This window comes from Lipomyces japonicus (assembly GCF_038497905.1).
Source record: "Lipomyces japonicus strain CBS 7319 unplaced genomic scaffold V1514scaffold_20, whole genome shotgun sequence".
Lineage (NCBI taxonomy): Eukaryota > Fungi > Ascomycota > Lipomycetes > Lipomycetales > Lipomycetaceae > Lipomyces > Lipomyces japonicus.
The window spans coordinates 196,327-218,762 of record NW_027117832.1 but is presented as its reverse complement, the minus strand read 5'-3'; the positions used below and the strand labels follow the sequence as shown (position 1 = coordinate 218,762).

General features: G+C 39.0%; 10 protein-coding genes across 10 annotated transcripts; 4 read left to right on the top strand and 6 right to left on the bottom strand.

The window, feature by feature from the left end:
* The first annotated feature begins 305 nt into the window (after positions 1-305).
* Positions 306-1,578, top strand: V1514DRAFT_331318 (uncharacterized protein). The gene has a single exon (XM_066927660.1). It carries the CDS (start codon positions 390-392, stop codon positions 1,428-1,430), a length of 1,041 nt encoding a protein of 346 aa, XP_066783324.1. The 5' UTR covers positions 306-389; the 3' UTR covers positions 1,431-1,578.
* A 192-nt stretch (positions 1,579-1,770) lies between these two features.
* V1514DRAFT_320160 (uncharacterized protein) lies at positions 1,771-2,368 on the bottom strand (the record flags this gene model as incomplete). Its single annotated transcript, XM_066925987.1, has 2 exons — positions 1,771-2,046; positions 2,090-2,368. 2 exons carry the CDS (start codon positions 2,366-2,368, stop codon positions 1,771-1,773), a joined length of 555 nt encoding a protein of 184 aa, XP_066783323.1.
* Positions 2,369-2,790: 422 nt separating this feature from the next.
* Positions 2,791-4,265, top strand: V1514DRAFT_75863 (uncharacterized protein). The gene is made up of 2 exons (XM_066930133.1): positions 2,791-3,664; positions 3,722-4,265. The coding sequence occupies exons 1-2, from the start codon at positions 3,212-3,214 to the stop codon at positions 4,151-4,153; spliced, it is 885 nt and encodes a 294-aa protein (XP_066783322.1). The 5' UTR covers positions 2,791-3,211; the 3' UTR covers positions 4,154-4,265.
* Positions 4,057-6,110, bottom strand: V1514DRAFT_294155 (DNA-lyase 2). The gene is made up of 3 exons (XM_066925387.1): positions 5,183-6,110; positions 4,382-5,132; positions 4,057-4,336 (listed from the first exon to the last, which is right to left on the bottom strand). The coding sequence occupies exons 1-3, from the start codon at positions 6,000-6,002 to the stop codon at positions 4,225-4,227; spliced, it is 1,683 nt and encodes a 560-aa protein (XP_066783321.1). The 5' UTR covers positions 6,003-6,110; the 3' UTR covers positions 4,057-4,224.
* A 510-nt stretch (positions 6,111-6,620) lies between these two features.
* V1514DRAFT_270982 (Phox homologous domain-containing protein) lies at positions 6,621-7,252 on the top strand (the record flags this gene model as incomplete). Its single annotated transcript, XM_066924821.1, has 5 exons — positions 6,621-6,707; positions 6,763-6,784; positions 6,839-6,885; positions 6,934-7,130; positions 7,177-7,252. Coding segments are annotated over 5 exons (429 nt in total), but the record flags the coding sequence as incomplete, so codon positions are not given.
* Positions 7,253-8,747: 1,495 nt separating this feature from the next.
* On the top strand, positions 8,748-10,549 carry V1514DRAFT_75829 (uncharacterized protein). The gene is made up of 5 exons (XM_066930132.1): positions 8,748-8,990; positions 9,121-9,317; positions 9,409-9,685; positions 9,760-10,247; positions 10,318-10,549. Exons 2-5 carry the CDS (start codon positions 9,191-9,193, stop codon positions 10,467-10,469), a joined length of 1,044 nt encoding a protein of 347 aa, XP_066783319.1. The 5' UTR covers positions 8,748-8,990; positions 9,121-9,190; the 3' UTR covers positions 10,470-10,549.
* On the bottom strand, positions 10,460-11,932 carry V1514DRAFT_294149 (uncharacterized protein). The gene is made up of 4 exons (XM_066925386.1): positions 11,816-11,932; positions 11,636-11,746; positions 11,261-11,540; positions 10,460-11,185 (listed from the first exon to the last, which is right to left on the bottom strand). Exons 1-4 carry the CDS (start codon positions 11,871-11,873, stop codon positions 10,810-10,812), a joined length of 825 nt encoding a protein of 274 aa, XP_066783318.1. The 5' UTR covers positions 11,874-11,932; the 3' UTR covers positions 10,460-10,809.
* Positions 11,933-12,206: 274 nt separating this feature from the next.
* On the bottom strand, positions 12,207-14,805 carry V1514DRAFT_280741 (uncharacterized protein; the record flags this gene model as incomplete). Its single annotated transcript, XM_066925046.1, has 6 exons — positions 12,207-12,364; positions 12,456-13,188; positions 13,497-13,825; positions 13,875-14,390; positions 14,456-14,521; positions 14,583-14,805. The coding sequence occupies 6 exons, from the start codon at positions 14,803-14,805 to the stop codon at positions 12,207-12,209; spliced, it is 2,025 nt and encodes a 674-aa protein (XP_066783317.1).
* Positions 14,806-14,975: 170 nt separating this feature from the next.
* V1514DRAFT_331285 (anaphase-promoting complex subunit 5-domain-containing protein) lies at positions 14,976-18,469 on the bottom strand. The gene is made up of 12 exons (XM_066927659.1): positions 17,951-18,469; positions 17,568-17,886; positions 17,437-17,496; positions 17,287-17,380; positions 17,129-17,218; positions 16,766-17,069; positions 16,459-16,689; positions 16,256-16,392; positions 16,074-16,203; positions 15,919-16,020; positions 15,514-15,868; positions 14,976-15,451 (listed from the first exon to the last, which is right to left on the bottom strand). The coding sequence occupies exons 1-12, from the start codon at positions 18,212-18,214 to the stop codon at positions 15,213-15,215; spliced, it is 2,325 nt and encodes a 774-aa protein (XP_066783316.1). The 5' UTR covers positions 18,215-18,469; the 3' UTR covers positions 14,976-15,212.
* On the bottom strand, positions 18,450-22,255 carry V1514DRAFT_363258 (60S ribosomal eL21 domain-containing protein). Its single transcript, XM_066929761.1, has 9 exons — positions 22,190-22,255; positions 22,073-22,115; positions 21,993-22,014; positions 21,757-21,917; positions 21,500-21,670; positions 21,251-21,427; positions 19,314-19,379; positions 19,145-19,203; positions 18,450-19,085 (listed from the first exon to the last, which is right to left on the bottom strand). Exons 1-9 carry the CDS (start codon positions 22,194-22,196, stop codon positions 18,739-18,741), a joined length of 1,053 nt encoding a protein of 350 aa, XP_066783315.1. The 5' UTR covers positions 22,197-22,255; the 3' UTR covers positions 18,450-18,738.
* Positions 22,256-22,436: the final 181 nt, after the last annotated feature.

Genomic DNA, 22,436 nt, shown 5'->3' with positions numbered 1-22,436 from the left:
GCTAGAATATCCGCCGGATACGGATATTTTCGCGTATCCGTGGCCATCTCTACGAATAAGTGAATGATCAGTAATTACCACATATCGATAATCATGAATTGTTGAGTTTCTAAATTAATAAATTTTTAAGGATGTATACAATTTTATTTGTGTGTTACAGGAAGTTGCGCTTGGTGCAGGAAGTTGTGAATTTAATTTAACAAAGTCCCAAAGTTAAACTTAAACAATTAAAGTTTCGTAAAACTTAATATACCCCGGTACAAGTTTTCTATTAGTAAAATCAGCCTCAATTCATAAAAAATTCATGTTTATGATTTTTGATTTTCTAAATGATAATTGCACAGTATGATATATAAAGAGTATACATTAGTATGATGCCACTTACATAGATGGTTTTTCTTCACCTTTCGAACGTAATTATGGCAACTCCAAATCATGACTACATTGAGTTGCTATCAAAAAACACGGTTTTCAATAGTGATGGTAATCATGTATCAGAATTGGTCGAAAATAAAGTATGCTCTGTGAGAGATATTATTGGTTTATCTACTACTCAAATATCTCATTTTGTATCAGAACCGTCATCATCTTCTGAAATATCTCCTATTCTTGAGTCAATCGTCCGTACTGCCCTAAAGATTCAGCTATCGCCAATGACAGAATCTCGACAAAGTATGATTAAGGGTGTAGTTCAGATTAAAGGTGTTTCTATGTCTATACTGATAGATATTATTTCAGTATATCTTCAACGTGAGAGACTACTTGATCAGGGATTTTGTGTTGAGTATCTGGCTCCCATGAGTAAGCCGAGAACAAATGGCAAACCATTGGGTTATCTTAAACGCCCATTAAATTGTTTTATGCTTTATAGAAGAGTGCAGGTTTATTTTTTTCATGCAGTTATGAAGAACAAAACCAATGCTTTTGGAACATTACTTCCGAATTGTGCCCAATATTTTGATTTGGCCAATCATCGGGCTTTCTCAATCATACTTGGTCAATTATGGAAAACAGAAGATCAGAGGGTTAAGGATGCATTTGCTAAACTTGCAAAGCTCGAATCATCTGTACATAAGGAGTTACATCCAGAGTATAAATTTAGCCGACAAAAGGTCACGAAACGACGGGATTTAGGGAAAACAAATGCTAATCTTAGCTCAGTAAGGCATCGTCAAATTAGGCCTATTCTTCCAGCACACTTAGGTTTTCAAAATCTAAGTGAATCAAATTTACATCTTTGTTCTAAGGAGGTTTCTTTCGATTTACAATCTTCAACTATTTTCCTTCAAGAAGGTCCCCACGTAACAAGTGATGGCAAGGACATTGTTGAATGTCCTGAGGTCTACAATTTTGCCGATGATCCTTGCATTAATTCATTGGCAGATTGGTCGGACTTTAAATGGATTGATGATGATTTATTTAATTGTTGAAATATTTGTATTTTTTCATTTTTAAGGTGTCATGCATGCTATTTGTGTCTTTTGATAATATATTCATGTTTTTTAGAGACTACTTGTTTAATTGTTCGTTTATTTTTATTCAATTTATAAGCTAATATAAATTTATTAATTTAAAAAATATGAGATAGTAAGCAAATGTTCTAAATCAGCAAAAGATATTTCTAAATATATAAGCGTAGTTTAATAAGCCATTTTCAAAGCAATCTTATATTATGAGTATATTTGTTGATGCGTATTTATATAACTGAAGATTTAGATCGAGAGCGCTTGTTCGCAAACTGGAGATATATGTAAGAAGTTTAGGTACAATTCAAGATAGTAATCTTACCCACACACTGACCTGACGGAACTTGAGATCACAAATTATCGCCAAGCTTTCCAATTCAAGTATTGAGGGCTTCTTGCAGGTTTCATATACAAATTTCAATAGTTTTTCAACATCAAGTGGAAATCTATAACGATTCCACCTTCTCTGTCTTTCTGAACTTCGACAAATTTTTGGATAAAAAGTCCGAGAATTTGATAATACTAATTTTTTTTTAAAAATTGGAAATCTCCCGTCTATAGATCCCGAAAGTTCAGGATTCTTTATATCGTTAGGTCAATCCACATATTACAGATTTACTTACTGTAATAAATGCATGATAATAGAGTTCATGCAACTCAAGCTTGCATTCGGTGTATTTTAATAAGTATCTTTCATCATCAAACTCCTCGTCGGTTGCTTTTACAATGTCGTGCATTATTGTAAGCTGGAGAAGTGACGACGGTGTAGATTTTTTGCATGCTAATGGAAACGCCTTTTCAAGCGTTTCCGCTAATTGCTGAAGATTCGAAAGAAGATCATCATTATCACTACTCTCTGTGCCCAAGTCAGTATCTTTTTTTACCGTATCTGAAAGCACCATGATGGTTATATTATTGATTTGCAAAAATACATACAGGTTGACCAATTTTTGACTATTAGTATGAACTGAAGATTTCGCATTACTCGTGTAACATGGCGCACCTCTTAATCATATGTAACTCCACGAATCGATTATGTCCTGTAGCATATTACATTATTTCAGCTACAAGGAGAAATATTTCCATTAAAATACGACGAGTCGTATGACAAGAATAACATATAGTTCACTGGAAGACTGACAGTTTGCCACGCGCCAAAGTAAATTCATACTCATTAATCGAAAATCATGATGGAAAATTGCAAAAGTATATAATTTTATATTTGGTATTAATTAATGGTTATTCCAATTGGGGCTGATTGCATGTCGAATGGCCATGACTCGCCTTCGTTTTTCTAGAACGTGTTTTCTTATATTGACTTTCAACTTTATTTCACTTTATCAACAGAAAGTTGTCTTCATTATTGATGTTGGCCATGTTATGTTGCATACACTGACTACAGTATAGTAAAAATAGTCCGCTATGCACTAATTATGCCAATAATGCTAAGTTGAATAATTATGTATATTAGAATACGTTGAAGACGACATGGTGCTGCGACATAAACTTGTTTGCCCCGTACGCCGACATGCGCCCCTTTTTCTGCTCGCTTTCTGTATTTGAGTTCCTAACTCGAATTTGTCCAACTTTATTTGTGGCGACTTTTAGAAGGTTTGTACTTTCATATGAGACAACGAAGGATTGCAACCAAAGAAAGCTACACTTCATAAGGAGTAAAAATGGCTTATAAGTCAGGGCTTCCGTCAATTTCGGAACTCCTTAAAATAGGGGAATAAATTTTTACTATGAAGAAAACAACACTGACTAAATCTTTGCCCACCAAGATTTTGGAAATAGCAACATGGGATGTTGTGAAGCTTGCTCGATCTCGAAAATGCAATATTTACTTGATTCCTGAAGGCATGCAGCCCAGCATGGTCTGTGATGATGATGCAGCTCAACAAATTAACGATTCATGGGCCCCTAGAGCGCTTTTGCTTGAAGCAAGAGAGAACAGGGAACAGGAATCTCAAAAAAAGGTGCAAATTCAAGGTAATACAACTATTAAAGGTCCCGAAAACAATACCCGACGACCAATTATCAGCTTGAATAGGTCAAAAGCTGATACAGCTTCGGTGAAGAAATTTAAGGTCCCTCGTCCACGGAATGCATTTATCATTTATCGAGGAATGAAGCATGATGTGGTTACGAGCCAATCTGATGTCTCCAACACCATGGCGTCTAGGATAATTGCAAAGGTACCATTACGAAAGTATGCACTTTGTTAAGTTGGTAATTTTAACATTTATGTCTAGATGTGGAGAGAAGAACCACAATATATTCGTGATCACTATCAGAATCTTGCCAGAGAAGAGAAGCACAAGCATAAACTTTTACATCCTGAATATAGGTATTCTCCGCGAAAGCCTGGTGAAAAACAGAGACGGACGAAGCGTAAAATTTGTCGAGCGGATAATGAAATACAGTCAGACTACAATATTACGCCAATCCTTCTATTTACGGATAACGAATACGAGCATGGTGAAGATAGTAGCCAGACTGCATGTATTAGCCCTGGTGATAGTATGTCACCCACTTCAAGTACGCTTTCAGATATTGAGTTTAAATCTGATATGTCTTTCGATTTTCTGTATGAAGATCTCTTTGACGCGGATCTTCAACTCGACTTGTCTCCTGATCTGGTAGAGACCTCAGCAGCTGAATGGCCCTTTTTAAGTAGTATATAGATAATGGTGGATAATACATAGTGGATAATAGTTTTATAAATTATTGGTTTATTCCCTTGATAACAACTTGACTATTGTAATTTCCCCCTAATTTCGCTATCCCATTTAAAATATCGACATCGAAATTCTGCACTAGTATTGGTACCATTCCTAAATGTCGTCTGATGTCCAGGTCCAACAGGTCTAATGTGGATCAATAGAAGATCATAATAAAATGTTCAAACTCACCTTGAGCATATCCAAAATACACGACCTAAATTTGCACCGGCTTTTTTTGTTACCCTTTGCACGCAAGGCTCATTATGTACATCACATTGAGGTGCTTGCCGTTTTCTAAATATCTTTCGCCATTCAGTCGATAGTGGCCGGAAGATAACATCCGCATTTTCCAATTTGGTTTCGGCAGTCAGGGCCCTTGGATCTTTCGGAGACAGAAACTTTCCATGTGCAGCACCATTATCAAGAAATACGTTTTCATCATTGGTACGACTAGTTGAAGGTGGAGATACAAAATCTTGCGCTTGTATAAGTGCAGGTGACTCATCAGTATTCTCACTAGAGGGGTCTGAACGAAAAAATTGGGTCAACCTTTTTTGTTCTCGACCACTAATTTCACATCTCGATTTCAATTTTCTTTTCCCTTCCATAGAACCTGACCTCATTCCATCTTTACCATCGAGTAATATCTTATGCGATTGTACTACACTGTGAATTTTTTCTAGAGAGTGAATATTAGAAGTTGCCATTCGATTAAACATTGTTTTGATACTCTGGCGACCCATAAACTGTGGAAGTAACTTGGAAGCAAGAGCAGGCAAGCTATTTTCATCTGAGACAAGCTCAGATGCTTTTTCTAAAGGAAAGTAAATATCGGCAAAAACTGGACAATGATCTGATCCTAAAAGATCTGGTCTAATCTCGGCTTTCTTACACCAGCCGGACAATCCTTTGCTTGCTAACACATAATCTATTCGAGAACCTAAAAACCCTTAGTTACAATCTCAGAGCACTTTGTTAATAATATAATACCATAGTTTGCAGGTCTGGCATTTAACTTTTGATTCCAACACGTATACATCCCTTGCCTATTAGGGTGAAATTGTCTGCAAAGATCAACCAGAATACCTTTATCATGAGGCATAAGAAGCTCATCTAAAAGTTTTCTTGAGTTTGTTTCCTTAAATGACCTTAAATTCCCCTCTTTTATTATTTCAGGTATATCCGCAGTATCGATCTCATCTCTAATAACGTTCAGATCGCCTATCAATACAACTTCTCTATTTTCAAGAGTCACCAATTTGCGAATCCGATCAAACAAAACCTCCAAGAATTTTTCTCTAAACCCGTCACGATCTTTTGAAGCATTAGCAGGGCAGTATACCCCAATCAAAACAAATATTTTGAAATCTAAAATTATTGAACGGCCTTCAGAATCAAGTTGTAAAGCGTCCCGATTTGATATTGTATAATCATATCCTCCAACAGCCTTGGGACTTTCTCTGTAAGTCTCCCGCGACGCTGGGACATACAATGATCCGGTGATGCCCTCCTCAGCGGTATACGGTCTACATATTGATGAACGACAATAGATAGCAACCCCTGAGTAGCCTTTTTTTATATTTGCAAAAGAAAAAAATGAATCAAATCCGGGAACCAATGCCATTTCTTCCGACAAGTCTTTTGATTGTATTTTAGTTTCTTGAAAACAGATTATATCTGCTTTTAATAAGTCAAACATAGCCATAAAGGTTTTCTGTGTATTCCAAGGATGGTATTGAAGAACATTGCGAATTCCGCAAATGTTAAATGTAACTATCCGCAGCCTTACCGTAGAGTCTTTTGAATCCATACTTGTAAAGACCTTGGTAAAAACATTATATATAAAATCTGATAATAAATCTTCGATTCTACGTTGAATGCAAGTAGAAATTCATAAAAATAATTTAATTGAACTATGTGTAGCCTAACAGTACGAAATTAGTCAGTAGATGACTGCTTAATAAAAACTAGACCCAAAATAACTTTCTACCATAAAAATGTGTTAAATAATATTAAACTGGGGTACTCTATCGTACTTTTGTAATCTTTCTCGCGTTCTCATCACTCTCACATAACCGCTCAGGCCTTGCTTCTCATTCCTTCACTATCGCGGGAAATAGTTCGCTATATTTTTGGCAAGTTATAATAATCTCTACGGACTAATAAAACTTTGCTAGGATAAAACTTTGACACGAATAAGCCATTATAATAGAATCTATTATTGGTTGTTTACTCAGTTATACATTGGCGATTGAACGGGTAATAGCTCTTTCTAACGGCGACCGGTGAAATATCTAGTTCTTTTATCTACTATCTTGCTTTTATTAGTCTTAGCGAGTTAAAAGATTTTGTTATGTCTTTACCAGTCCCCTCAAATACAAATTCAACTTCAAATAGTCGTACATCCGCGCCGTCATCTCCTTCACGAAACTTCGAGTTCATTTCTCGCCCTCAGTTTAAGCAACAAACGTTTGAAGAAATTTACGGCATCCCGGAGAATTTTTTGGAAATAGAGGTATATAATAGCATTTGGTACATCATTATTGTATATAATTTCTAATGACACATAGGTTCGCAATCCAGAAACTCATGGTAAGAGATTGCAGACCATATGTGTGTGTTCTAAGGTTTAACAATAGTTTGTAGTTGGATATGGAAGAGGAACATACACAGACTATGAAATTGTTTGCAGAGTTAGTATCTGGTTGTGTATTTTAGTGACTGCTTCTAATCTACTCTAGACAAATATACCTGCCTTCAAGTTGAAATACTCAGTTGTCAGGAGAAGATATAGCGATTTCGAATATTTTCGCGATATACTTGAGAGAGAATCATCGAGAGTGACCATTCCTCCATTACCGGGAAAGATTTTTACGAATAGATTTTCTGATGAAGTTATTGAGCAGCGGCGTGAGGGTCTCGAACGATTTTTGCAAATGTAAGCATTTTCATATTTTTACATCATCTACTTACTAATTTAACAGTGTGGCTGGTCATCCTTTATTGCAAACCGGCTCTAAAGTATTATGTGGATTTATTCAAGATCCACAATGGGATCGGGTAGGTTGATATTACGTAAAAAAACAAAAATGTCTAACGTGTACCTAGAATCAGTGGCTTTGAATTGTTTATTCTAAGCTAGACGATATGAATTGGTAGTTAATTGCTTGTTTTTAAAGATTGCATATTTTCGAATTACTTATAAACGTATGTTTCGGGTTTTATATTTGCAGCAAATTTAAACTAAAGCCACCGTTCATATTCTACATGTAGTAAAATTATGCGGTGTAACGATCCCTTAAAATGGTTCTACTGTATCATGAAAACATTGTTTTTATTATAACAATTCTTGTGTTCTATTGCTGTATGAGAAATCTGAATATGTCTTCCTCAGCAAGAAATGTATACGTAATATGTGACTAACGTTTTGCTTGACAATGCGAAATGCAATGTTGTTGCACGTGGGACTTTATTTTGAATTACGCTTTTCTCATACAGTAGTACGCAGCTATAATTAATTGGATGACCAACCGCCAGACATACAGAGAAGATTTTCTCTCACAGTATATATCAGGTCTTTATCTGTCTTAACCACGTCCTTCTGTGCACGCCACACCCACCTGTTACAATGTTCTTGCTTGTGAATATCTCAAAGGACATATAGGTTACAGCGGGATATGCGTAATAAGATAACTATCATAATAATTTTTGGCCTTATAAAGTTTATGAATTAAATTTACTTACACCGAATGATAATAAAGTTCTCACTATGATCTACATCTTCCTTCCAAACGGAGATTTTTTTTGGAAGGGCGTTCAAATTATACTTCCACGTGGTTGCCGAGCCGATGCACTCTTCAGAGACAAAAGCATGAGCAAGGACATGTGTCCCTTCGAGTGGGGTAAGGGGCTACACGACTAGAGTTCTGATTGGCTAGGGAGAACATGAGGGATAGGTTTTGAGCAGCGCAAAGAATAAAACAAGAGCGCGCCGGCCTACGTAATATCTTTTCTTTTCATTATTCGTTTTCCCTGTGTCTCTGGCGTGTAGTTGAGCTCGTGTTATGAATTGCGAAGTGCTAACGAGAGCACTGTCAATATATTACGTAACTACTGTAGCGCCGAAGGGACACAGATACATAAGGTACTCCAGTTATTGCGAGAATCACATATACAATGTAAAAGAGATAAAGAGTATGTACATTACTCAAGCTCCCCGGTCAGCCTCAAGTGATCCTAATTTCTACATGTCGTTGGTGCTACGTCCGAGCGTATACCCAAGTGTAATAATAAATGGCGGTAAATTGTGATACGACATTCTGCGGTAACTATAAATTCGACATGACACCGAACGTTGCGGTATGGGCAGTGACATGATCCATTAAACAGTTAAATCCAACGAATTCTACGGTCCGTAGTTTATGGGTTGGTAATATCTTAATCTTTGTCTGTATGTCAGGGAAGCATGACAGAAGGCAAGTCCATTCATTGTATATATGTAACGGTGCACGTGCCGGATTTGCTTATATAATTCATTAGTAAGGCAAGCTGGCGATGGATTTGGTTTGGCGGCAAACCCGCATAACCCTATTCCAATCAGCTCAGCCCTTTCTTTGCGAATGATGAACTTCCGCACAAACTGAACGGCAAAGTTCTAGATCAATCAGTTTTTGAGAAGCAAAAAAAAAAAGAAAGAAAAAGGGCGGCATTAACATTGGTTATAACTATATATATATATTTATTTTGAAATTTTGCTGATTGTGATTTGTATTTCATTCACCTGTGTTTGTTTTGCATTGTATGTATATTATAATACGCATGACATTTTGGATGTTTTTTTTCTTCTCTAAAGAAGAAAAAAAGGGAAATACAGGAATTTTTCAATAGCTAACGAATCAACAAAAAAAAATATGATTTGATACGTTTAGACAAAAAAAGAAATATTGTTTTTTTGTTTTTTTTTAAAATATTCAAAGTCCCATTTCTTGACTGCTAGACATGGCTGACGACTACAACTACGACATTGATATTTACGGAGATGATGCCATAGATGATCAAAACAATAAGCAAGGACAGCATCATAACATCAATGATCAAGGTCACCGGGAAATCTCACAGAATGAAGGTAATATAAAATAATAATCTTGTCTTTTTTTTTTGATCTTTTGTTTTCAATTATTATATTACAATTCCTAACATTTCAAACCAATATGCAGCAAATCAATCACACCAAAATTCAAATGAATACCATCAATCCGGCAATAATGCTTCGTCATTATCAACAGGATCAGGCAAATGGCAAGTTTTAATTCCACGAGACGGCACGGATAATCGTCCGCTGGAATCAAACTCAACATCCGCATTGTCAGTCGGCGAACTCGATTGGTGGACCACGGAGGAAGACGTGCGAGGCTGGGCGGTTGATGCCGGTTGCGAGTATGAATTAAGTGAAGTTACATTTAACGAATACAAGGCAAATGGCAAATCAAGAGGGTTAGTATTTTGGTTTTTTTTTTTTTGTTTTTTGCCCTGGTTTATTTACTTTTTTTTTTTTTTTTTTTTTTTAGAGTCGTGTATTTGGAATTCATCAGTCCGCAGGCGGCCACATCTGTGAAGCAATTACTGGAATCAACCAAATTCAATGCCATCTATTACAATCCCAACACTAATCCTTTCAAGATGACGCCTAAGGATCCGGCACCTAGAAACGTCAGGTACGATGGACCTTCTGGTGGCATGAACGTAAACATCCGAGGAGGCAATCGAGGCCGCGGTTATAACCGGGGCGGATATCAAAATAGGGGCGGATCCAACATGGCTAACGGTGGTGGTCCTGGTGGTCCTGGTGGTCCCGGTGGTCCTGGCGGGTTAAACGGTCAATTTAATCCGGGCATGCCCATGGGATTCCCTCGTGTTCCCATGGGCATGTTTGGATTCCCCGGTGCCGGTCGAGGCGGCTTACCCATGGTTGGCGGTCGCGGAGGTGGCAATGTCGGTCAAGGCAGAGGCATAGATGCGGGGTTTAATCCCATGATGAATTTCAACGGCGGATTCCGTAAGTTATATATTTTCTTAAAAAAAATTTGAAAAACTAAATTTACTAACTCGGATATCTTTTTTTCTAGCTCAACAAGGCTTTCCTCAACCTCATTTTAATCCTGCCTTTTTCAACGGCCAAGATCCAAACCAGCAACCCGGTGGTGGTGGTGGTGGTGGTAACTGGCAAGGAAATGATGGTAATCCTCATGGCAATAAACGACAACGAGGAACCGAGTAAAAAAAGTCATTGAAAAAAAATGCTTTTTCTATCTCGCTCTTTTTATTTTTTTCTTTTTTTTTTTTTCTTAGTTTCGTAACGATATGGTTTTGAATCTGATTTTGTATGTTTTGTATCCTATTCCTTGTAAATTATTAAACATTCTGAACTCCTTGTAACTTATTTCTCTGTCCATGATTTATGTCTATTTGCTATATCTTTATGTCTTATCAAGCATTTCATGTAAATTTTCAGTCTTCTTTTTCCCGCCTCAATTAAACACCATATTATCCTACATTTTTTTTTATTTAAAATTACAAGCAAAAATTTGTCTATTGTTTTAAAATTTTTTCGTTTGAATCTATTTCTTTTTAGCATACGTTCGTTCCAAATTTGATGGAATCGATGGAGCCTTGTAATGCCAAATTTTGGAAACCCTAGCATCATGCAACACGTCCAGGTAAACTTTTTTCTTTATCGGTTTTGAAATTGAATGTTGTGCCAAATTATCAAATGGTTGTAAAACCGTTGTTATTGGTAATTTAATCGTCGTCGTCATCGTCGTCGTCTTTGGTGTTGTTGTTGAACTTGATTTTTTCGGATTTCCACCTGATTGGGTTGTTTTCTTTTGTTGCTGTTGTTGAGTGGTGAATTCGTCCACTGATTTCTCTAATTCGTCAATGAAGATGTCAATCATGTGATATCGTAATCCGTCAGCAATACTGCTGTCTGAAGGCCTGCATTGTTTTTTTGTTAATGTTAAATTAGCTAAAATTAATTTTTTTTTTTTTTTTTTTTTTCCTCAAACGTACGATAACGGATATTTAATCAATGTCCGGTTATATTTGGCAAGCAATTCATGATCCCATTGATCAACTTGTAATCTTTTAAAAACTGAATTAACGAAAAATCGGATCAACATGTAATATTTATCAATCCGTAAAACGTCAATATTATTCCATTCCCTTGCCATGGTGGCCCAAAACGCATTCACGAATCCGGGAACGTTGACGTTGTTTGTGATTAATACGATGCCGGCCAATTTTCGTGCCATGACCTGTTGCACTCTAACCCGATCCGTCATCCACATGCCTGACAAAGAAAGATCATGGATTAGCAATTTATTTGCAAATTTTCCAATTTTCCAATTTTCCATTTTTTTTTTTTTTTTTTTTTTTCTTTCTTACAATAAAACAATCCTTTCCAAATCTTGAGAAATTCAATGGCCGCAATTTCTTCTTCATGTGTGGCTAATAATTTTGATATTTCAGCAACTCCTGCTTCTCGTGATGGCCGATCTATGTTTCATTTAATATTTAATTTTTTTTTTAAAACCCCCCATTAAAAAATAATAATAATAACATTACCGTTGGCAGCTAATTGTTTAAGCACATCTTGTGATACTTTGAATGATTCTTCACTCATTTTTGTCTTCTTTTCAAAGTAGAAAAATAAAACTTATTTTATGTGAAGTGCAATTAATCCTAAAAAAATGAAATAATGCTTTTTTTCCCAAAAATTTTGTACAATATTCAAAAAGACCAGTGCGGCGGTCAAACTCAAACGAGGTTAAGGTTTAGATGTTGGGAGGAATCCAAGTCATTTGCAACTTTAAAAAATCAAAAAACGTAAAACTATTATTTTATTCAATCCTTCAACTCCCTTTCCCAAGTAATGCATGTTCATTTTTAACAACATCAAACATTTCGACAATATAGAAAAATATATATAATTAAAAAAATAACTAAAACTATATGTTTAATAATTTACGGTCTGGATTGAATTCAAGTCTGCCATGATGGGGATCATGCACGGCCGGCCGTGCGCGCATTGGAACGGGAACTTGCATTTTGCCAGGTTATTGATTAGGGACTGGCACTGCTCGCTTCGAAGTGGATCTCCAAACATGATTGCACCTAAATTAACACGCACGCACCGCGTTAGTCATGTTTGTTTTTTAAAAAATAAAAAAAAATAAAAACGTATTTTCATAAGCAAATTACGTACTTCTGCATGCTCGAGATTTGAACAGCTTGAGCATGCCGGATGGCATGCAATGCGAAACGGTCGACGCCAATTTATGCACGTCATTGGTTTGTTCGCACCAGGCCAGGTTAACTTTCGAAACATCACCTTTGAGCAAGTCATGAACATGTTCGAGCACGACTTGCCGAAACAATCTGGGCTCGCATGCACACCTGTCCACCTGTCCTTCGGGCCATTCGGTAATGACAATCATGTGGTCCATGTCTTGACCGTTAGCAACGTCACTGGTATCGATAACGTACTTGATGCCCCAAAATGCCATTTGATCTGAATACTTGCTCAAGCCTTCAAGTTCTAGAGTTGATACCGGGAACCTTATCGTCACGTTCAACGGCACGCCAACCACAGCCTGTTGCAAATCAGGTAATAACTGATTTCGTGACCTTGAAACCGCACAAACGCAAAATTGGTTAATCATCTTCTCTAACCGAACTCGTTCATCGGCAGCATGTTGATCAACCAAGATTAATTTTTTGGCATGCTGGTTGGCATGCCAAACTCTCAGCAATATAAACCGGTCGTTTACTTGACAAATTAATTTGCTCGTTTTCAATTCACACCGACTTATGCGCTCATGATTCATGACCGTTACCCGTTCCGTGTCCATCACGTGGGACTCGGAAGACATGTCAGTCGCCATCGCGAGATTGCCAATCTTGCGCTCCGGTCGTTTAAATATTGGCGTTGTCCATTTCTAAATTCCTCCCCCAAAAAAAAAAAAAAAAAAAAATTCCGGCGTTAGCACATTACAATCAATAATCTCTTTTTATTTTCACATACGGTCTGTTTAAAATTAATTAAAGTTTGTTTTGCCGGTTTTCGGTTCTCTTGGCAAGCACATTGATCGATGTTGTTTGAATTCAGCGCACGCCGGTCTGGCATGAATGATTCCCGATTATTGCTTCTGCCGCTCATACTATTTCTGCTATTTTCTTCTTGCAGGTCTGATATCGCGGTCCTAACTTTCGACACGACAACGTCAGACAATCGTGGTCGCGCAACCGTGATGCCGTCGTCGTGCCGGTTATCTTCGCAAGGCCTCTTTTGCGATAACTTCGTAAGTCCGTCATGCACGTGCTGTTGGCAGGTTGATTGCAAAACCTTGACCACTGCTTCCTTTATCAAGCTAAAGTTTTCAAGTGAGGTTATTATTTTGGATGGGTCTTGACAGAGATCATGAATCGCCAACGGCGCTTCAATGTGAATAACAAATGATGCGTGTTCCGGCTGGCCCTTGGCCTCTGCTTTATCGCCTTGCAACGTTTTTGATCGCAACAATAAATCAGAACCCATTTTTTGCAAATCAGTTAATACTTTCCTTTTATTAATAACTACAAGCAAATTAGTTTTAGCGTATTTTCCAAAAAAAAAAAAACGTACATATGTATTGCTTAGGACGACAAAGACCGGTAGTCCAACAAATCATGCCTTGGCATTTTATCATGCCCACGACTTGTGAAAATTGTGTCATGTTGTTTACCGCACCACCTAACGAATATTTTAAAATTCCTGCCACGGAACCTTGCCCGGTCACGGGCAAGTTCATGATCAACCCAGATTCGGTTCGAAACACAAACGTGACCGGTTTGAACGGGTAGATTGAAAGTGCAATTTCAAGCAAGCAATCCCTGACTTGCCTGGTTATCGACTCTTTTGAAAACTGTGTGTTGTTGTTGTTGTTGCCGTCGTGATCTTTTGCGTACAGTCGACGACGGACCGGCATGTTGGCGAACAGCGACCGCACGGTCACGTCCGTGCCTGGCTTGCTCATCCTCGTTGATGCCGTACCGACGTATAGCCGTTCGGAATTGTGAACCCGCAGTGACGACGTTGCCCGGTAATCTTTGTGCCGTGACGTGACCGTCAGCAACGATATTGCGCCGATACTGGCGAGTGCTTTTGATGAAATGTTAGCTTGCCAACCGGGGACGCCAAGTTTACACATATATTTGAAATTTTACCTTCTCCCTTGAAACCATAAGTTTGAATGCGGTTGAGATCAGTCATGTCGTGCATTTTCGATGTAGCTAAACGATAGTTAGTTTTACTACTCCGGCCCGCGTTTTCGCATTTCTGGTTTGCCCATACCGTATCGCTGCCCGAGCCGGTACATGTCCTCAGGCGCGACGCCCGTGCCGTCGTCCTTGACGTTGATGAGCAAGCTGCCGCAGTCCACAAACACGCTGACGCAGCTCGCGCCAGCGTCGATCGAGTTCTGCACCAGCTCGGCCACGCATTGCCACGCGGACGTGATCACGACTTGAGACCGCAATCGGCCGGTGATCTCGGGTTGCACGGGCTTGATTGTCATTTCATGCTGCGAAATTTTTTGGTTTTGGCGACCGTTGTCGTTCTGGGTTATCGCCTTTTTGTTTTTTTTTTGGCGTGGGTACTGTTGACGTTCGTTCTCCTGAAATTTAATTTAGATTGGCAACTTGAGCTTATTTTTTTAACGCGATTGGAGTTTACAAACCAACCAAAAAAAAATAAAAAAATAAAATAAAATAAAATAAAACTACAATGACAGCACAATACAATTGGTACAGTAAAAAAAAACTCGCCAGCATGTTGTTCTACTTACTGACGTAAATCTCAACATGTAATTTTTTTTTTTCCCTTCTTAATACAGAAAACTCCCAAACCGGGAAGAAACAGACGCCGTAATGCAAACAAAAAATATATATGTACAAAGCAAACATGAGAAAAAAAGAATAACGGTTATGAAGATAATTTATTGTCGCCATCTCGAAGAAGCTTATAAGAATCTAAAAGGCCAAGGTCAGGATCGTTTGCCTTGTTGCCTAACCGATTGTTTTGCCGCTCGGTCATCAAGCCGGCGTACAATTCAGCCATCGAATCCCGCTGACTTACATATTCGTCACCAAGAATGCTGTACATGGCGGCAAGCTTAAACGACAACTTCACGAGCATGGAAATATCTTCAACCTTGGCATACTCTTAATCAACCTGTTAGCATATACTCATTTGCCTTTTTTATTGCAAAATTTATTAAACATACCAACATATGACATGTGCGCGTATCGAATGGCGTGCAATAATTTGGATTTGCTGGACTCGTTATAGCCTATCGATGTGGCAGTCCATTCGCTCATGATGCGCACATAATTGGCTCCCAGGATCGCGTTCATGGTTTCATAATACGCCTTGCCTAACAAATCGCAATTATCGCATTCAATAATCTGAGGCATGACGGCATCGAGAATCGATAACGCTGATTGATGCTGATATGAAGAGTTATACAACTCGCATAACTGGCAAATTGCTTCCATCACGGTCGGCACGATGCATGCCTTTTCTGCAATGGCTACGCATCGCATTATGGAAGAGTAACCTCTTACTCCTCGGCCGAGCTTCTAGTAAATGTCAGCATATTAAACAATTGTCACGTTTGATGTATCCATACCGATAAAACTTTTGCATAGGCCAGCAAATATGATAACTGGGCATGAATGTCACCATTATCCCGACTTGACCGGTCTAACGAAGACGAGGCCAGCGAGAGCGCCTAAACATGGATCAGTTTCACGCTGATTCAAACCCACGCATCCGTTATCTTACCTGATTAGTATTTCCTACTTTTAACTCATACTCAATCATGGGCAGTGTGACTTCAAGTTCACAATCTTCAAGACTTTTTGACATGACCTTAAGTTGCCGGTTTAGCAATCGTGCTTTATCCAGTTGTTCACTATCGCAACCTATCAATGGAACGTACAAAATCAAAACTAAAATAAACTTACTTTTTAACAGCCCGTTTAAAATGAAATAGCAGTTTAAACATGTGCCATCGTTGGTACACGCGAAGAGATCTTTTAGCTTGATCCTTAACAGAGTCAAGCATTTCCAATGCTTCATCATATTGTCCATTATCAACAAGCTTATCACAACAAAAAAAAAAGTTAGTTTATCAACTTAAAATCCATCAAGCACATTGTGATCTCACATAATGAGCAGACCGGCAAACCGAATTAACCACGTCTCCAACAAACGCGGTATCTTTGAACATGTTCAAAAAAATCGAAGTGTAAAACTCTCCCAAGCATGACACGCCTGCTCGGGTCCAAAACGTTCCCTGAACCAAAAACAAGGCACCGACTGATTCCACAAGATTCATGGACGTGGTTATAAATGAACTCTTTGTGATGGCTTCTAATATTCGGGAAGCACTATCGCCCTAAAAAAAACACCAAAAAAAAAATCATTTCGTTAGATTGGTTCTATCGAAGATAAAAGTAAATCATTATAGTTACATTTATAATCATGGATTTTGCTTCTGAAAGATACACCACAGATTGCAAGTTAACCATGGCGGTCTCTTTGGCCTTGACCTTTAAAAATTGCAAAGTGGAATCATCTGACGATGCCGGTGGCGGGCATTCGTTTGGATGTGCTTTTTGAAAATGATATAACCAGGAAAGAGAAAAATTCAAACAAACGTTATCTCGATTTTCCCTAGCCGTCCTTATCGTTTCCTGAATCGCCCAAACAGCCTCAGAATAACAATTAAAATCTGCTTGAAGAATTGCCAGGTTTAGCAAAGCATATTGATGAATTCTAATTTCACATTTGTTAGTTAAATTAAACAAAAAAAAAAGCTTGATAAATGACCATACTTTTCTTTATTGTGTATTGTATAATCGAAATAACGATGCAAGTTTTCAAACGATTCTTGATAATCACCAGATTTCCATGCATGTAAAAACCTATCGTGTTAGAATGATGTTGGTATACAAAATGCCAAAAAAAAAAAAAAAAAAAAATTGATTAATACTGGACGTAGTAAAGCGATGAAGGAACTTTGACAGATTTACTAATAAGATCCTTTAAAGTCTTGAGCATATGAGGTGACAGGCCGCATCCTTGCTCTGCAAACAATTAGCCAATAATGCCAAATGAAAAAAAAGGAACCTCAAGTTCTTACTTTGCATGTACTCAATTTGAAATTCAAACAACTTGTCCAAATCATTAGCGAAAATAAATTCTAACCAATCAGGGCGTTAGTCAATCTCATTCATTGCCATAGTTTCAACTTTTTTTTTGCCCCCAACATACCAGTCGTCGTACTACTTGTCATTTTTTGAAATTTTTTTGATGCCAAATTAACCGGATATTTGACCGGCACGGCATTCGCACCGTGACGTTCGCCATCTCGAACTGAAGGTTGCCGATAGCTAACAAACGCGTTCCATAATTCGATTCGGCGATCAAATTCCATTGACTTAAAATCAACAAAACATGTTCGCAAAAAATGACCAAGGACCGAGTTTGAATTTATGGCCGCGGTTTTGTGAAACTGGTTGGGCTTGAAAAAAGAATAATCGATACTGCCAATCAAGCCATTCAGCTTGTCCGTGTCTGTGATATCCCACATCTAAAAACAAACGTCAGCATAAAAGATTGAAAATGTCACAAGTTAATTAAATTATAAAACTAACCTTGCCATGAACAACTTGATATAAATTCCAATCAGGGATCGTACTATCGATTGATTCAAGACTGGCTTTGATATCTGCCACCGACTTTAAACCGATCGAATCATGTTTTGAATCAATCCAATCCAAGAAAATTGACAACAATCGTATGCGACCATTATTTGGTACTCCGTTATTACAATATATCCCTAATGCAATAATAAGTATGACCTTGCTAGGCGTCAGCGCTCTGTTGGACGACACTGACGGGTCTGCCGGTCTTGACATTTGATCCCAATTCCTAGCAGGCCTCGTTTATTTTATTCTTTTGATTTGTTGATTGCCAAATTGAAACTGAAAGATTTTAATAATATATTTTATCGTAGGCTGAACTCTTATATGCTTGTCATGATTTTCGTGGCACAGATCAGTCAGTGTTGTATTATCAATATTGAATTTTGACGCGGCGCAGTACAACCACGAATGTCAACAAAGAACAGCGTTGATAAATGCTCCGAGCAAACATGACAAAATTACAAAATACGATTTAGTTTCGATTAAATTTCAATGCAGATAAGAATCATTAATAGTACAAACTATTCGGGCACTACTTCTATCGGTTTACGACTTGTTCGATGTATCTAATCCGCATAAGCGCTGTCAGACCATGTAATAAAACTTGCAAACGAGACTTTTTATTTCCTTCTTTCTTTTTTTAAGTAAAACTCATATCCATCCACTCCCAAATATATCCTTTAAACAAATCAATAACCGAAGAGGACTACAATGAAGACAAAAAAAATTGAAAACATTTAAATATAAGTTTCGTAGGCAAGGGGAGCAAGGGTAACGGGAGCGTTGCCTTCAGTAGAGACGAAACGAGCCTCTCTTGGCTGGACGGGCTGTCTCTTAAGGAAAACGGTCTCACCCTTAGCCTTGGCCTCAGCTTTCCGGGCAGCGTTCTCCTTAACTCTGTTCACAAACTCCTCACGGCACTTGGAGTGCTTGACGTGCTCAATGCGGAGGTTGATTCTCTTCTCGAGGTATCTGTTGCCAACAACCTTGTAGATGATGACACCGACTGAAGACTTGGTTATGTTGTAAACAATACCGGTCTTGCCGTGGTAGTACTTGTGGGGCATACCCTTCTGAATGGCACCTAAGCAGAACAAAAATTAATACTCAGTCCAAATCATAACCATGCACATTCTTATTTACCATTGGCCTTGATGTCGACAATGTCACCAACCTTGTAGGTCTTCAAGTAAGTGGTGAGTCTGGAATGATGTTAGCTTTCGTTTTAACTCCACCAATCTGTCTGTACTCCGTCGATCAATCAATCAGTGATTCGTTGATCTGCCGAGTCTACACCATGTCGAACACTTACGGGATAGCACCATGCTTCTTGAAGTCCCTGGAGAAGGCATAACGAGTGCCGGACCGATAACCGTGGCTGCAAAACAACAATACTTGTTAACCTCAGTTTCACAATAACCAAAACCAAACCATCCCGAGCAACCATACCTGTGACCCATTTTTGCTGTGGTTTGATGATGTTATAGATTGCCGTGAACTCGCGAATCGCTTGAGGTCTTGGGCGTAGCAAAGTCGAACCTTGAATTCTGTGGTTGCTGCGAGCACCCAAGCCAAAAACGCAGTCACGTTTCTGCTCCCGAACCCCGGCAATTAGGGCAAGCATCCCAACAAAGCCCTAAGCGCGCGTCAGCCGCACTGCCCAGCCACGAGACCCTCGGTCTAAACTGCTGACATTAGGCCGTTATCGTTTCTCGATTGCAAACGCACCGGAGTGAGAGTCAGCACCACCACATTCATCACCATGAGTAGCGCCGGAGCAGCGGCGCCGAAGCGCGAGACGTACTCTCAAAGAGCAGCAAGACAGGGCAAGGATATTAAAATTGAGACAGACAGTGAAGGCAATGAGATCAATCCCTACATTCCGCATTTCATTTCCAAGGCGCCATGGTACGTGGATCAGGATGGCGGCCAGGCGTCGTTAAAGCATCAGAGATTGCAACACGACCGGGACAAGTTTGAAGCAGAACTTAAAGATGTTTGGTACAAGCGAGGATTAAAAGCCGGGCCCGCAGCAACCAAATACCGCAAGGGCGCATGTGAGAATTGTGGCGCCATCACGCACAAGACAAAGGATTGCGTGGACCGGCCGCGAAAGAAAGGTGCCAAGTGGACCGGTGTTGATATTCAGGCAGATGATTTGATTCAGGATGTGCCCATGACGTGGGATAGCAAGCGTGATCGATGGAACGGATATGACACGTCGGAACATTCAAAAGTTATTGAGAATTATCAAGTACTGGAAGATTTGCGCAAAAAATATGCCCCCGACGGAGGCGAGCAAGACGCGGAAGAACCTGAAGCTTTTGACGCGAATGCCCAGGACGAGGCCAAGTTGGCAACACGAACGCTTCGAATTAGGGAAGACAAGGCGTCATATCTAAAGAATTTAAATTCAACCACTAATGATTACAATCCAAAGAGACGAACCATGCGTGGTGGTGGTGACGTCTCAGACTTGATTGGCAATGATGATGATTTCACGAGAGCTTCCAACGACGCTAAAGAGTTTGAGAAACTAACCAAGTTTGCTTGGAACGTGACCGAGACTGGCAAGCATAATTTAAATATTCAAGCCAACCCTACCGAAGGTGCCATATTTAAGCGAAAGTTTGAAGAGCAAGAACAGGAGAAGAATGAACAGGCCAAACGAACATTAATCGACAAGTATGGTGGTGCAGAGTATAACAAGGCCATGCCTAAGGAAGTGCAGGCAGCACCGTCAGACACATACAATGAATACTCGGCTAGTGGTGAACTAATCAAGGGCAAAAAAGAGGCCGTGCCCAGTTCAAAATACACGGAAGATGTTTATCCCGGCAATCACAAGACCGTTTGGGGTTCTTATTGGGAAAACTTCAATTGGGGTTATGCATGTTGTCATTCGACCATGAAGCAATCATACTGTACTGGCAGTGCAGGTATTGAAGCTGCAAGGGAGGAAATAATTTAGCATGGAATATTGTATCTTTTTTTTATTTTATTTTTTGGGTAATGGCGTTATTGTACGAACAGAAGGAGGCCATGCATGTATTTTGTATATTATAAGTTTTTGATGAATTTCAAATTATACGCTTCATAAATTCTCTAAATGAACTTTTTGTCATATTGCGTCAAGATTAAGAAACAACATGCTTTCTTTTTTTTTTTTGAACAAAGATAACTAAGATATACAAAAAAAAAATGTTTATCTTATATTTCCCCGACACCCAATATACAAATTAAATTTACTCGTCGTCCTCGCCAGCCTCTTCGTCATCACCGCCAGCGTTAGCAGCAGCGGCACGCTTTCTCTGGACACGACCAGGGCGACCACCACCATAAGGAGAAGTGAGAGCGAAGTCGATGTGCTTCTGGGAGTCAAGACGGACCATGAACGATGGAACGTTGACAATTTGCTTTCCAACACTAGATATTGTTAATTCATGACTGCTTCGTAATAATTATAGAAAAGAAAAAAAAATTAATGACAAAACTTACCGAACGTGTCTCTGTCTGATCAAAACACGGGCATGGTGAATGGACTTGGCAAGTCCGAGCTTGAAGACCTGGGTTTGTAATCTTCGCTCCAAGAAATCCTCGATTCTCAAAGCAAGCACGTAATCGAGCTTCTTCTTGTCTTCACTCAAAACACCAACACGAACCAAACGACTAAATGAAATCCATTAGCAACCTAATTTCTTGCCCCACCCCCACTCACGTTGTAAAGTAAAGTAAAAAAAATGGTTTGAGCATACCGGATAAGAGCGTTACCCTCGAAGAGACGCTTGGGATCCTTCTCATCTCTGGTCAAAAGATCTCTAGCAGCTCGTCGAATCTTGGAAAGCTGAAGACCGATTCTGTAGATCTCTCTCTTGTTCTTCAAACCGTATTCACCAGCAAGCTTAAGCTCAGCATCCTGAAGAAGAAAAAAAAACATTAGAACTATTGCCGCAAACGGTATAAAATTTAAAACAAAAATGTGATTATGTACCAAACGGGCAAGTTCATAAGGACTATATACAAAGACTCGTTAGTAGTTGTGACAAAAAAACTGCTCTGTGGTGTACATACCGCTTGGGGACGGTGGAGGTCTTTGAGTAGGTGTTAGGGGCGCCTGTTGAATTGAAATGACATCTGTAAGTAAACTGAAAATTCACAACGTAAACAACGAAGAAGGATCAAACGTACGAGGCATGTTGACTGTGTAATTGTGTCGGACGTTACTGAGGGTACTGAAAGTCGGCTACAATACGGTATCGTGAACTTTAGGGACGGCTCCGACCCAACGGCGGTGTTGTGGTTCAGACCGCACCAGCCGACTTGGGCTTGCCCTAACTGCCGGCCTGCCACCGCACAAATACAAGCCAAACGTGACTGCTTTTTCTCTCAGCCCTAAAACCAGCATGGCACGCGGACAGCAGGATGACAAATACTG

Coding starts and splice junctions, on each gene's coding strand:
- V1514DRAFT_331318 (XM_066927660.1), top strand. CDS start 390: ATGGTTTTTCTTCACCTTTCGAACGTAATTATGGCAACTCCAAATCAT.
- V1514DRAFT_75863 (XM_066930133.1), top strand. CDS start 3,212: ATGAAGAAAACAACACTGACTAAATCTTTGCCCACCAAGATTTTGGAA. Junction 3,665..3,721: donor CGTCTAGGATAATTGCAAAG/GTACCATTACGA, acceptor ATTTATGTCTAG/ATGTGGAGAGAAGAACCACA.
- V1514DRAFT_363258 (XM_066929761.1), bottom strand. Junction 21,428..21,499: donor ATCAGACAGAGACACGTTCG/GTAAGTTTTGTC, acceptor AACAATATCTAG/TGTTGGAAAGCAAATTGTCA. Junction 19,086..19,144: donor TGTCGACATCAAGGCCAATG/GTAAATAAGAAT, acceptor TGTTCTGCTTAG/GTGCCATTCAGAAGGGTATG.
- V1514DRAFT_75829 (XM_066930132.1), top strand. CDS start 9,191: ATGGCTGACGACTACAACTACGACATTGATATTTACGGAGATGATGCC. Junction 9,318..9,408: donor GGAAATCTCACAGAATGAAG/GTAATATAAAAT, acceptor ACCAATATGCAG/CAAATCAATCACACCAAAAT. Junction 10,248..10,317: donor GAATTTCAACGGCGGATTCC/GTAAGTTATATA, acceptor CTTTTTTTCTAG/CTCAACAAGGCTTTCCTCAA.
- V1514DRAFT_294155 (XM_066925387.1), bottom strand. CDS start 6,002: ATGGATTCAAAAGACTCTACGGTAAGGCTGCGGATAGTTACATTTAAC. Junction 5,133..5,182: donor TGCCAGACCTGCAAACTATG/GTATTATATTAT, acceptor AAGGGTTTTTAG/GTTCTCGAATAGATTATGTG. Junction 4,337..4,381: donor GTATTTTGGATATGCTCAAG/GTGAGTTTGAAC, acceptor GATCCACATTAG/ACCTGTTGGACCTGGACATC.
- V1514DRAFT_294149 (XM_066925386.1), bottom strand. CDS start 11,873: ATGAGTGAAGAATCATTCAAAGTATCACAAGATGTGCTTAAACAATTA. Junction 11,747..11,815: donor TAAACAATTAGCTGCCAACG/GTAATGTTATTA, acceptor AATGAAACATAG/ATCGGCCATCACGAGAAGCA. Junction 11,541..11,635: donor TTGGAAAGGATTGTTTTATT/GTAAGAAAGAAA, acceptor TTTCTTTGTCAG/GCATGTGGATGACGGATCGG.
- V1514DRAFT_331285 (XM_066927659.1), bottom strand. CDS start 18,214: ATGTCAAGACCGGCAGACCCGTCAGTGTCGTCCAACAGAGCGCTGACG. Junction 17,381..17,436: donor TCAAATTGAGTACATGCAAA/GTAAGAACTTGA, acceptor AATTGTTTGCAG/AGCAAGGATGCGGCCTGTCA. Junction 16,690..16,765: donor CAAAATCCATGATTATAAAT/GTAACTATAATG, acceptor TGTTTTTTTTAG/GGCGATAGTGCTTCCCGAAT.